The sequence below is a fragment of the Camelus bactrianus genome, chromosome 16 (assembly GCF_048773025.1).
Source record: "Camelus bactrianus isolate YW-2024 breed Bactrian camel chromosome 16, ASM4877302v1, whole genome shotgun sequence".
Taxonomy (NCBI): Eukaryota; Metazoa; Chordata; class Mammalia; order Artiodactyla; family Camelidae; genus Camelus; species Camelus bactrianus.
In genome coordinates, this window is record NC_133554.1 from 1,814,996 (window position 1) to 1,827,765 (window position 12,770).

The following is a 12,770-nucleotide window of genomic DNA, read 5'->3' on the forward strand; positions in this document are numbered from 1 at the left end:
CACGTCACAGCCCCCTCACCCCCTGACTCTGTGTCCTGTTCTTCAGTCGTCGACACGCCCTCGCATTTGCCGGGGTCACAGTCACACTGGTTGTTTGGGACGCTCCCCGTTTTTCTCCCGTCGGCATCATCGTTACTCATTGTTGGGGGGGCTCAGAATCTCCCCTTTGGAGAAGCATCGTGTGTCTCCCTGCCTGTAAGATGAGGTTAATCACACCCCACCTCGGGCAGTGGCGTGGATGAAATGAAACAGCCTTTGGGAGGATCCGAGGGCAGAGGGTGAAATGTAGCTGCGTTTGTAACATGTTCTTTCCCTCAAACCCTCCCCCTTAACGGAACCCCTGGGCTGGGAACTACTGCAGTTAAATAAAACCTCCCTGCCTTGGCCTCTGGGGCGCCTTGCCTGGAAGACAAGGTGTTTTTTTTTTTTTTTTCTCCCAAAGTTATCACTGAGTGCACTTGGTCAACAAGTCCTTTTTCAGTCAAAACAAGTCATTTTTAGTCAATTGAGGGCCAGGTTTTGACTTGATATACAGAGGAATGTTCTAACAGCCAGAGAAGTTCAGGGACGCCGCCCCAGTAAATGAGGAATCCTGGTTACCGCTGGGGAGGCGCTACTCTGTGCCGCACTCCTCGGTGGAGAGGTTTGGAAGTGACAGGGTCAGATCTTTGTGAACATCCTTCCCCAGCCGGAAGGGGTTGCCTTTATGCTGAAACACATTTTCCTAGATGTCTTCCCTCGTAGGAGACAGTCTTCCAGGTGCGCGGACTAGAAGGTCCCTGATGACTCCCAGACCTGCATCTCTGCCCCACCTTGCACTGCCTTCCAGAAGCACGCCCCCAGCTGCTGACAGCATCTCACGGATGTTCTGCATGTGTGTCCATCCGTTTGCTCCTTCAACAAATGCTTAGTGCCCACCAAGTTCCGGGCATCTTCCTAGGTGCCAAGGATGCAGCGGTGAACGAGCCAAGGGAAGCCCGGCCCTCCGGGGTCTCGCTCTGCGTTCTCGTGGGACTGATGGGGAGGACGTTCACCGCCCTGCTGCCCTGGTTCCCCTGCTTCCTCTAGGTCCGACTCCTCAGGACTGCGGCGGGCTCCCTCGCCCAGATCAGCCTTGCTGTTACCTGCCAGCCTCCTTCCCCTCAGTGTGTGATGCTCTCTGTCGCGGTGTCTCATTTCTTCTGGGCTCCCCTGACCCCACCCTGCACAGCGTCTCTCATCTAAAGCACCGACGCTTCCCGGCTGGAGCTGGGCTGTCCTTAACGCTTGCTTCACACTCCTGCCCTAAGTGACGGGGACCAGTTTGGGTCAATTGGTCGACGAAGTTGGTTAAATCAGGGAATCCTAAAAAAGCAAAATGTACACTCTAAACGTTTTATTTTCACCCACAACGTCCAAGTGCTCCCGCCCGCCGCCGTCTGCTGCAGAGCCAGGGCGTTTTCTTGGAGTGCGTTAGCATCTCCGCACACCTGGACCTCGCCTCCCGGACTTGCGGTTCTAGTCTCTAGACAGGAGCGAGGGCTTGGGTGCTCCGGAAGAAGAAGATGCCTGCGGGGTCCTCTCTCGGGATTGCAAACGGACCCCTCATCTCGTGTAGCTGCTTCCAGCACTTTTAAACAGCTCCCTTCATCAAGCCTTTTCAAAGCATTCAGAGTGGCTTTTGAGGAAAGCGTCTCTCTTTGCACTCATATGTCATTGGTTCCCATGATAATTCAGCTATGTAAATAAAATCACTAGTTCGAGCATATTCCATATTCGGGGTTGTGACAAATGCGCAGGCCTCTCGGTACAGGGACGCCCCGTGTGGAGGGAGCAGGGGCACCGAGAGGGCTCATCCCACCCAGGATACTGGTCAGTGCGTCTTATTCACATGGTGACTCGATACCTGTAAAGTGTCAGGCAGCAGGTGCATGAGACAGCGTGGTTTGTGCCAGAAGAGTAGCCGTCCTGAACTGCAGGTTTCATCAGCCACCCGTCTGCTCAGACACTTCAGGTGCAGCCCTGCTGGGCCGCGAGAGGGACTGGGGCAAACCTCTTCATCCAGCGTGACCCCTGCAGCCCCATCTCCACCCTGTTGGTGCCCTGAGCTCCAGTCCCAGGCGCAGGGACACACGCAGGACATTCTCACCATCAAGCCTTTGTTCCCCTGGATGAACACAGGCGCAGCCCAGCTGCTGGGGCCCACATCTGGGGACACACGTGTCCTGCCAGGCACCTGCGCCTCCAGCCACGGAGGGACCAGCTCCAGCCTATAGACAGCATCTCCTCCTTGAAGCCTTTCTTGATCTCACAACAGGATGTGCTTTTCCCCCTTTCAAAGACATGCTGCCTTTGTATCCCCATCAGGGCCTCGTGGGTCCCGGCCTGCGCTGTCCCTCCTTCCTGCCCAGTCATTGTCTGTGGCTTTGCATGGAGCCGGGTGTGGGAGCTGCCGGCAGCGCGTTCCGGAAGCAAGTCCATCTATCTCTCTCCCCCTTTATCTCATCTTCAAAGCCTATGTCTTCCCAGCCTATCTTCTCAGCGGCGAGGCACCCCCAGGATTCAGTCACGCTAATTGATTCAGAATGAGGACGGGGCTCTTTTTAGTTCAGAAATAATTCATAGTCTTGAAGGCTCATCCATTTATCTCCCTTGATTTAAAAAAAACCCAGTCTTATTGAAATATAATTTACATATCATCACAGTCACCCGTTTGAACCGTGCAAGCCGCTGGTGTTTAGTAAGCGTACAGCCGTCCACCTTGACGGAGCTTCACAAGACTTTCAGAAAGGTCCCTCGTGCTGATTCCAGTCAATTCCGGTGCCCCCGCCCCACCCCGGGCTCCAGGCCACCACGACAGAGCCTCCCTCGACTTTTCCTGCCACCTTTTCATCACTGGAGAGGTTTTTAGACCAATAGACATGCTGTTTGCCTGAGGAACTTTTCTTCTGGTCCAGTTACTGAACTTCGTTCATTCGCCTCCCTTTGACTTTCTCCCTGCGTTTAAGTTTCTCTTGGTTTTCTTTGTGTGACTCTTGTCTCTGCTAAGCAAGTTGGCCTTCGACTTGTTAAGAGAGTCAAGGCTTCCCCACTCCTTTAGCGTATGGAAATCGTGAAGAGTGTCATGTGCAAAACAGGTCCCTAGCCCCTCCAAGGTGTGGAAAATCTGATCTCCTGTTATATTCAGTATAGGGCACAAAAAGCCACGTTAGTGTTTTTGGTAACACACAGTTTTTGGTAAGAAAAATGACATTGTTTTTTTGAAGATGATCAACGCCTGATAGCTTTAAAAATTCGTATGTAGAAAAGTACAAAGAACGTCAAAGCATGACCCAGACAGAACCCAGCTCTCAGAAGCAACCGGCGGTAAACGAGGGTGGTCTTCTTTCCTAACACCCCTCTCGGCAGCGATACAGCGAGAAGGACGGTCGCTGCTAGGCCTGCCAGGCCGGGCGGCAGCTCTGGGTCCGGGGCCCCCGGCCAGACCCGGGCATCCTCAAGGGCAGGCCCTCGGCAGGGCAGCATCCGACCACACCGGGCACAGAAGCAAAAGACACCTGCGGCGCTGGCTGGGTGGCAGGCTTGGCCTGTCTGCAGTGGGGATGAAGGTCGAGTTATAGTAATAAGTGACCAGAGCTAGAAAGATACCTTTTCACCCTGTTAACTCGACCCCCATTTGTGCTCCTGGACTCGGCAGCCTAGGGAACCTTACGTGCCACCAAGGCGCCGGTAAATGTTCAGCCTTGGCTTGTCTTTCACATATAATGTGAACTTCAGACTCTTCAGGCCAGCGATGAGTTTTTAGCATTTACACGCAGCTGCGTGGGCAAGTGGTGGGTGGGCAACAGAGCTCTGAGGCTGGGGGGAGGGGAGCGTGACACGGGCACTCAATGAGGCTGGCGGAGACGGGGACGGACGGTGGGAATTTTGTTGGATGGGGTTTGCAGCGCTGATGGTCACATCTTCTTTCACTTAGATTGTAGCGATGTTACTTATATTTAAGTTGAGCCCTGTTGAAGATTTTTTTAATTAAAAAATGTGTTTTCTGTAATCCAGGAAGGGTTTTCAAGATTTTCTCTTGGAGTTTACAATTACTTATTACAAGAAACTGTTTGCTTTTCTGAATCCTGAATCCTGAATTAGTGGCTTCACTTTGAAGATTCTGGGCTCGGCTTCTCTCTGAGGCAGAGAGGTAGAAAAAGAAAGAGTAAGTCCTTTGGAGGCAATGGGCCTGACTTAAACCCCCGCTCCTTCCTTTTCACCTGTAGGTCCTTGGCAGGCTAGCTAGTCTCTTTAACCTGAATCCCTGACTTGAGAAAAAGAGCCTTGAGGTCAGACCCTGACTCAGCGGGACTTCCACACGCTGGAAGCGTACCATGCAGTATTAACGAAACAAAAGGTGGGTGACTCAGAGGTGGTCTAATCTGGGGACACAGTGATGTCGTGGAGGAGCCAGTTCTTTCCGTCTTTCTGGTCTGCCCTCTGCAGCATGTGGACGGAGCCCTCTGGCCAGCTCCCCTCCCCGTCTGGGTGGAGTTGGCTGCTGTAATTCTGCTGATCGCGAGCAGAGGACAAAGTCCAGTGGAGGAAAAGGGCATCTCTTCCAGTGTGTCCCCTTCAGGGCAAGAAAGCTTTCCCCAGCCCTCCCACCAGGCCTCCCCCAGCCACCAGCCAGGAAAATGGAGTCACTGTTATTGGCTTAGACTGTGTCACTAAGAGTCACTCCTGAGCTAAGAACCGTGTGACTTTCCATCAGTGTCCTGTCTCACGTCCATGGAGCTCTTCAGCAAGAAAGGAGGAGGGAACAGCTGACAGACAGGTAGTCCCCAGTGACTGTTAGACCTGTGTTGGGGTGTTACTTTAGATCTGAGGTCATTATTGTCTTTAAAGGAACAGACTTTATTTTTTTCATTTTTCATTTTTATTAGGTAAAATTGATACAATTTGACTGTACATATATAATATGTTACATGTAAATATATATATATAATATACTGCACATTTTTTACATATATCACTGTTTATTGTTTTTAAGAACAGTTTAGAGCTTTAGTTTTTTAAGCTTACATAGTTATCAAAGGAATAAAGCCAACCACAAAATAAAAATCAACAGAATGCAGTAATCCAGTCATAAAGGACAATCAGATGTGCTCACACATATTCAAGAAATCAATCATCTAAGTTGTAAGTAGTTCATTTGTGTCCTTTTTTTTTTTTCAGATTCCACATATGAGTGATATATGGTGTTTTTCTTTCTCTTTCTGGCCTACTTCATTTAGAATGACGATCTCCAGGTCCATCCAGTTTGCTGCAAATGGCATTATTTTATCATTTGTTATGGCTGAGTAGTGTTCCATTGTGTAAATATACCACAGCTTCTTTATCCAGTCATCTTTCGATGGACATTTAGTTTGTTTCCATGTCTTCACTGTTGTAAATAGTGCTGCCATGAACACTGGTATGCATGCATTTTTCTGAATTAAGGTTCCCTCTGGGTATATGCCCAGGAGTGGGATTGCTGGATCATATGGTAAATCTATTTTTAGTTTTGTGAGGAATCTTAATACTATTTTCCATAGTGGCTGCACCAAACTACATTCTCACCAACAGTGTAGGAAGGTTCCCTTTTCTCCACACCCTCTCCAGCCATTTATCTTTCATGGACTTTTGAATGATGGCCATTCTGACCGGTGTGAAGTGATACCTCATTGTGGTTTTGATTTGCATTTCTCTGGTAATTAGTGATATTGAGCATTTTTTTCACGTGCCTGTTGCCCATTCATATGTCTTCATTGGAGAATTGCTTGTTTAGGTCTTCTGCCTGTTTTTGGATTGGATTATTTGTTTTTTTCTTATTAAGCTGTATGAGCTGTTCATATATTCTAGAGATTAAGCCCTTGTCAGTCTCATCTTTTGTAAGTATTTTCTCCCATTCTGTAGGTTGTCTTCTTGTTTTGCTTATGGTTTCCTTTGCTATGCAAAAGCTTATAAGCTTAATTAGGTCTCATTTGTTTATTTATTTTTTTAATAAGTGTTAAGAATTAATATCTTGGTAGTGAGATGTTTATGTACATTTGTAATTATTTCTTTTGAATAAATTCCTAGAAGAAGAATTGCTAAGTTTAAGGATATGCACATTTTTTTTCTTGTTTTGTTTTCTGATCATGAAAGTAAAATATGTTTATTGTTAAGGTATTAGTGATACTTGCTATAGAAAAAGCAACTCCTGTATAACCCTGTTTTTCAGTTACTTGGTTATTTGTTATTTGGTTATTTGTAGTAATTTGCTACATACATGTCCAAATTCACTTTTACACATACTAATATGTACAATGTGAGAAAGCATTAAAAATATTGCCGTGTAGATATTATTTTATTGTATAAATGCCTAAATGTAAGGAGGTTCTTATATTCAATGAAGATTCCTAAAAACCCTTTTTTTGGTCTTCCTTAAATATCCATTTCAAATATAAGTGAAATAGAAAATACATAATTTTAAAATTAATTTTTGTAAATTGAAGTCTAGCCAGTTTACAACGTGTCAATTGCTGGTGTAAAACATAATGTCCCAGTCATACATAGATATAAATACGCATATATTGGTTTTCATATTCTTTTTCATTATAGGTTACTATAAGATACTGAATATACTTCCCTGTGCTAGAAAATAATAATTTAAATGTCTAATTTATCAATTTAGTTACACCTTTACCTTTGAAATCACACCTTAGATAAATATAATCATTTAGAATTACATCGTTGCTCTTTTAAACAAGCGTCATAGGCACCTAGGACAACCCTAGAGCATTTTTGAGGTCATTTAGCACAGGTTGTGGAACTTACCGCGCCACCTCCCCGGGGCTCCGGATGATCACTCTGAGTCCCTTGGAAATTCCGTCCTAATCACGTAACCTCGGGCAGGTGGCTGTCATTTGCCCCGAGTTGTGATTCCCACAACCTGCTTCTGAGGCTCTCTTTAAAACCTGTGTTTTCAGTGAGGGCGAGTGCTGTGCGTCGTGAGGTCACGCCCTCAGGAATGATCACAAGGAGTGTGTTCACCTCCTTTCAAAACCGTGTGACCATGTTAAAACTAGCATTGGTCCAGGCTGTTTCAGGATGTGTCTTCCATAAATAGTATTTAATGCTGATTGGATCCTGGTGGTTTTTGAAAAAAAAAAAAAGAAAGAAAGAAAACAAAGAACTTTGGAGACATAGGGAAATTTTAGTACAGACTGTATACTGTATCATATTTTGAACATATGATTTTCCGTGGGTTGTGATAAGGCTGCTGCAGGAGAGTGCTGCCGGGGGTCATGCTGGAAGTACTTGGAGGTGAAGCCTCATGATGTCGGCAACGTGCTCTCAAAGGAGTCGATGGGACGGAAAATGGAGAGGGGTGGAGAGAAGTAAAGGAGATAAAATGTATCATTGGTAAATGCAGGTGAACAGAGGTGCCATCGTGGTTCTCCCACTTTTCCATGAATTTGGAAATGCTCAAAATGAAAAACTGAACAATAAAGAAGGCTTTCCCCCTCCAGCATTATAAAAATATTCATCCATGTTTATTTCTGGGACTTTTATCTTTGTGTATTTTACACTTAAATTTATATTGAATTGGAATTTATTTTTGACATAAAGAGTGAGATACAGTCTGCATTCCACTTGAAGTCCTACTTCATATTAAACTCTTTTAAATCTGTTTTTTGGGGAATTTCCGCTCTGTTGTAACCACACTGTTTTTCTGATGTAACGTTATGGCATGTTTTTATTTCTAATAAGACAAATCTCTATTCTCTCTCTTCCAGATTTTCTTAGATTTTCCCATGCTTTTTTTCCTCCAGGTGAACTTTGGAATTAAATGCATGACATTCATGATTCATTTGAATTTTGTTAAAATTAAACATTAATTATTTGGGCATACTTGATTTTAAAAAATAATGTTTAGTCTTATTTCAACAACAAGGATTTCTCTGGATATCAAAGAACCCTTCAGGTGAACTGATGGCTATTTTGTTTGAGAAGTTAGCGTTTTTGTTGATTATAGAGTAAATAAATATGTTATTTACTTCAGTATTTATTAGAGTTTATGGAGGCAAAAATGACTAAGACAGCATCACTGCTACTCAAAGAGTTCATAGTCTTCTAAAGAAGAATAGTTTACATAATGTGATTTTGTGGGAACATACACACATTTACAAGGTACAGAAGTACAGTAGGGGATTTAATTCTGGCTAGGGTGGGCAGGCTCCCTGGAGGAAGCGATGCTGGACCAAGAATTTAGAAGAAAGGACAGGCATTTGCCAGGTGGTCAGGTTAGAAGGGTACCGCATCAGAGGGCACATCGCAGATAGGAAGGCACCGAGGCCCAAGGCAGTAGGGTGTTTTCCAGGCACCACAACTGGCCATGTCGCTGGGAGATAAAGGGATGGTGTACTTTTGTAAGATGAGGCTGGATTGACAGGTGTGGAGGTGCGGTACAAGATTACACCGTAGGGAAGAACTGGGGACTTTGTCCTAAGGGTAGAGGGAAGCCTTGGGGAGCTTTTAAGCAGAGGTGTGATAAAGTTGGATTTGCCTTCTTTTTTTTCCCTCCAATTTCACACTGAATCTTTTTTTAATTGAAGTATAGTTGGTTTACAACACTGTGGTTGGTTTACAACATTGTGTTAATTTCTGGTGTATAGCACAGTGATTCAGGTGTGTGTGTGTGTGTGTGTGTGTGTGTGTGTGTGTGTGTGTGTGTACCTTTTCATATCCTTTTTTATTATAGACTGTGACAGGATATTGACTATAGTTCCCTGTGCTATACCAAGGACCTTGTTGTTTATCTTGCATCCTTGATAAATCGAGGTGGGGAGGGGTTTGAGCAAAACTGGGAACCCCAAGTCAGTGGGAAGCTGATGCTAATTCATCCTTGTGAGAATGAAAGGCCCAAAATAAACAAGTTCCAGCAAAGACGAGAGAGACAAGATTACAACGATGTTACAGAGATAAAATACACACAGGACTTGAGTAAATATTTTAGACTATAAAAGAGCCATAGTTGTCGGGTATGTATCTTGGATTGGTATCTTGTCCAGTTTTCATAAAGGGACGCACGTTCATTGCATAACACTTGATGGGATTAATGAGATGGCCCATCAGGTTCCCAGACTCTCTGGACCAGTAGGTAACTGTTCCATAAATTGAAGCTCCGGCACTGTCACGGCATTCACAAATTCAGCCTTTGTCTGTTGCTCCATAAATATTTTGGGAGATTGACCATCTGTTTTGGGCCTTTTCTTCGTCTTTTGACAGGGCGGGGGACTTGTACTTGACCTCATATGCGTTTCTGCTCTAAAAATCTTCCTTATGTGATGTATCTTCCTTAGTCCATTAGCTCCGGTGTGTTCTGTGTTGTGCCAGGTTTCGTAGGTTACAGAAACAGAACTATGACTCCTGCCTCTGACCAACTAGTTTTGTTGGAGAAACTGCCTTGTGGCACTATTACTGAAAGTAAGTAATGTGTAAGAGCTGATTTGTTTATGGTACAGCCATTCTCCGCTCTCATGATGTTTGGAGAGACAGTAAACCAATAAACAAGTATATTGTCTACTACATGGTAGTAAATGTCACAAAGTTCAACAAAGCAGAGGAGTGTGTGTGTTGAGGGTCTGATTTACTATTTTGTGTGGTGTAACAAGAGAAGCCCTCCTTAACTGAATGAATGAAATTTGACCAGAGACTGAAGAAGTGAGAGCAAGTGAACCATATGGTCTGTGTAATGTAGGAATGTGGGGAAAGGCTTTCCAGGCAGAGGGAACAGCAAGTGCAAAGGCCCTGGGGTGGGAACAACTGAGCTGGTTTGAGGAGCAGTGTGAGAGGGGAAAGGCGAGTCCCCTGGTGGAGGGAGGGGCCTTAGAAGCCATTATCAGGGCTTTGGCTTTTCCTCTGAGTGAGACATCAAGCCATTGGAGTGTGTGAGTAGAGGTGTTGTATGATTTGACCTGGGTTTTAGGATTGTCACTCTGTTGTGTAAAGATTACAGGATAAAGAGGCAGGGCAGAAGAAGGGAGACTGGCTGGGAGGCAGCTGCCATCATCCTGGTCAGTGATGCTGTGGTGGTGAGGAGCACTGAGATACAGTGGCATTTGCCACATATGTCTCGACATATTCCATTTACTGAGATGGAAAGACTACGTGAGACATGGATGGAAGAAGTCTGGAATTCGGTTTTGTTCCCGTTAACCTGAAGGTGCCTGTTAGGACATCAAAGAGGAGGTGTCAAGAAGGTAGTTGGACAGGGGAGTCTGGAGTTCAGAAGGCAGGACTGGGCTGAAGGTATACAGGTGGTATTTAAAAGCCACAGGTTGGCTGCGATGAGCAAGTCAGACAGAGGCGATGACTAGATTGGACAGAGATGACCGAGCTTTAGGGCACTTGGGGTCTAGAGGTCCAGGAGATGAGGAGAAACCAATGAAGGGGACTGAGAGGAGGACTGGGGAGGTGGGCAGAAAACCAGGAGAATGTCGTGTCCCGGAAGCCAAAGGAATAAACTGCTGTGACTCGATGCTGAATGACAGCTGAGGCGGACCAGGGTTCACGTGATGCAGGAGACGGGGCCAGTCCGTCCCGTTCATGGTTTTACTGCCCATGAGATGCTTTTTGCTGCAGGACTTAGTGAGTTCTAAGCATTTCACTGTGTGGCTAACCATGAAAGTCGTTCGGGGTAATTTCCATAAGTCAGTCATTTCTGATAGCAGTTTCTGTTTAGGATTGGCATGAATTTTTATAACGAGTGGCAGTATTCATCTTGGAAAGCCGGCAAGTCTTCGTTAAAGCGTTTTCTTCACCACCTCCGTCCCTCAAGTTGTTTGTTCGTCTGCTCATTCATTCCAAAACGGACTAATTACCAACACCCCAAAATACTTCGGAAGCGCCTGTCGCATGCTAAGCCCAGGTTTTCCTGAAGGACCGCGCCTTTCTCGGGACGCTCGGCCTCAGCCTCCCCGCAGCGGGGATTTTCCAGGCCAGTGTCCAGCTGCAGTTCGCGGCGTCCGCCCCTAGAGGCCGGAAGTCGGGCAGCGGGCGCGTCCCTCCCCCGCCTGGGAGGGACCCCTCGGATGCTCAGGGACGACATGCAAATCAGGTGGGCCGGCGGTATGCAGATGAGGTGGGCGGGCGGTATGCAGATACGCAGGCCGTGTCGGGCCGGCTGGCCGCCGGAGTCGAGGTGGGCGGGCCCGCGAGGGGCGGTATGCAGATGAGGTGGGCGGGCCGCATGCAGATGAGCGGGCGCGGAGCGGCCGGGCGGCCGCGGGGACTGGAGGCGCCGGCCCTTTCTTTGACTGGAGCGGACCCGCCGGACGCAGCCGCCTCGCCAGTCCGGGCCGGCGCGAGCTGCCGCGCGGTGGACACGCCGTCCGAGGCGGCCAGCCGGCCGCGGCTCGAGGCGGCCGAGCATGGGCAACCACTCGGGGCGGCCCGAGGACCCCGAAGCAGGTCTGTGCGGTGGGCGGGGGTCGCCGCGCCCCCTCCCGCCGGGCGCCCTTCCCCCACCGCCTCCGCCGGGCCGCGCCGCCCGCGGGCGCCGAGGGGCGCGCGGAGCCGCGAACTTCCCGGCCGCGAGTCCCGCCTCTGGAATGCGCCCGGGGCTTGTGCAATCACCTGTGCCCGCGCCGCGACGAGGAAGTGCCGCCGGCTCACCTGGAGCCCCGGGGGCGCGGGGCCGGGGGCGGGCCGCCGGCGGGCCGGGCGCGCGGGCGCTGGGCGCGGACTCCCGGGGCTCCGGCCGCGCTTCTGGTCTTCGTTCCTGTGCGTGTCGCACACTTTCCAGAGTCCCGTGGAAGGGGCGGCCCGTCAGCAGATCTGTTACTCAGCCTCAGGCCCGCGGCCGGGTTGTGACTGTCTCTTACTCAGAATAGCCGGTGCTTATTCTGGAATACCAGGCGCTTCTCTGGTTTATCAAAATTTTATTTCCTCCAACTGAGCGAGCTCGGCGGAGAGTCAGCTGGCCTCTGGGTTTCATGTCCCGGTTGGTCCTCCTGGCCTCCCACACAGATTTAGATGCTGGTGACTACGGGGTTGCATTTAAAAACAAGACGGAACATTTCTGTACCGTCGCAGAGGCAAATGGGATTTAATTTGGCCTCCAAGGTGCCCCCTGGCTGGTTTGGGAGAGATGGTAAACCTAGGGCTGGAGGCCTGGGCTGGCAGGTGACAGGTGTGTGTATCTGTGATAAAGTTAGAATGCTAAATACTTTTTCCAGGGAGTCATTCTTAAATCTGCATTTGAGGAAATTGAAGCCCTAAGAGGTGGAGCCGCTTGTCCAGGTGACAGGCCAGGAATGGGGGGCGGAGCTGTCACTAAGACTTGGGTCTCTTGGCCTGCATCTTCTGTTCTTCACTCACTGTGGCAGGGAGGCCACGCCGGGGCAGGCCGTGACCTTGCGGCTGGGCGGAGGTGGGTGCCTCCCAGGCAGCTGTGGGACGTTGGACTGGCAGAGCAACCAGGATGGAAAACTCCAGAGATGGGGTCACTGCATGGATTACATAGGGGTGACTCTAAACCACACAGCACCTACCCAAACTTCTTGGGGTGAAATAGGCAATGTTTGCAAATTAATGCCTTTGTCATAAGCAGCTCCATGATAAACGACTAGGTAGACGATCTGTAACATTTTAAGAGCACCTCGCACTAGCACATCCCTGCCCAGGTATTGTGAAAACCCCTGTGCTCTTTCCTTAGTGTCAAAACTGTGAAGACACTGCCCGCTTGCTAGAGTTTTTGAGTTATTTGGGTGCTTGTATTC

The 12,770-nt window shown here is 48.2% G+C and overlaps 1 protein-coding gene across 14 annotated transcripts in view; it reads left to right on the plus strand.

Annotated features, from left to right (window-relative positions):
- Positions 1–12,770, plus strand: part of SPECC1 (sperm antigen with calponin homology and coiled-coil domains 1) — a 188,651-nt gene that overhangs the window by 69,101 nt on the left and 106,780 nt on the right. The window contains exon 1 of one of the 14 annotated variants that reach the window (XM_074342068.1): positions 11,261–11,460. The exons of the other annotated variants lie outside the window; for them this stretch is intronic. Within the exon in view, the coding sequence (XP_074198169.1) occupies positions 11,421–11,460 (40 nt within the window). The 5' untranslated portion in view covers positions 11,261–11,420. Of the gene's footprint in view, positions 1–11,260; positions 11,461–12,770 lie in introns of those variants that run through there. 14 annotated transcript variants of the gene reach the window in all.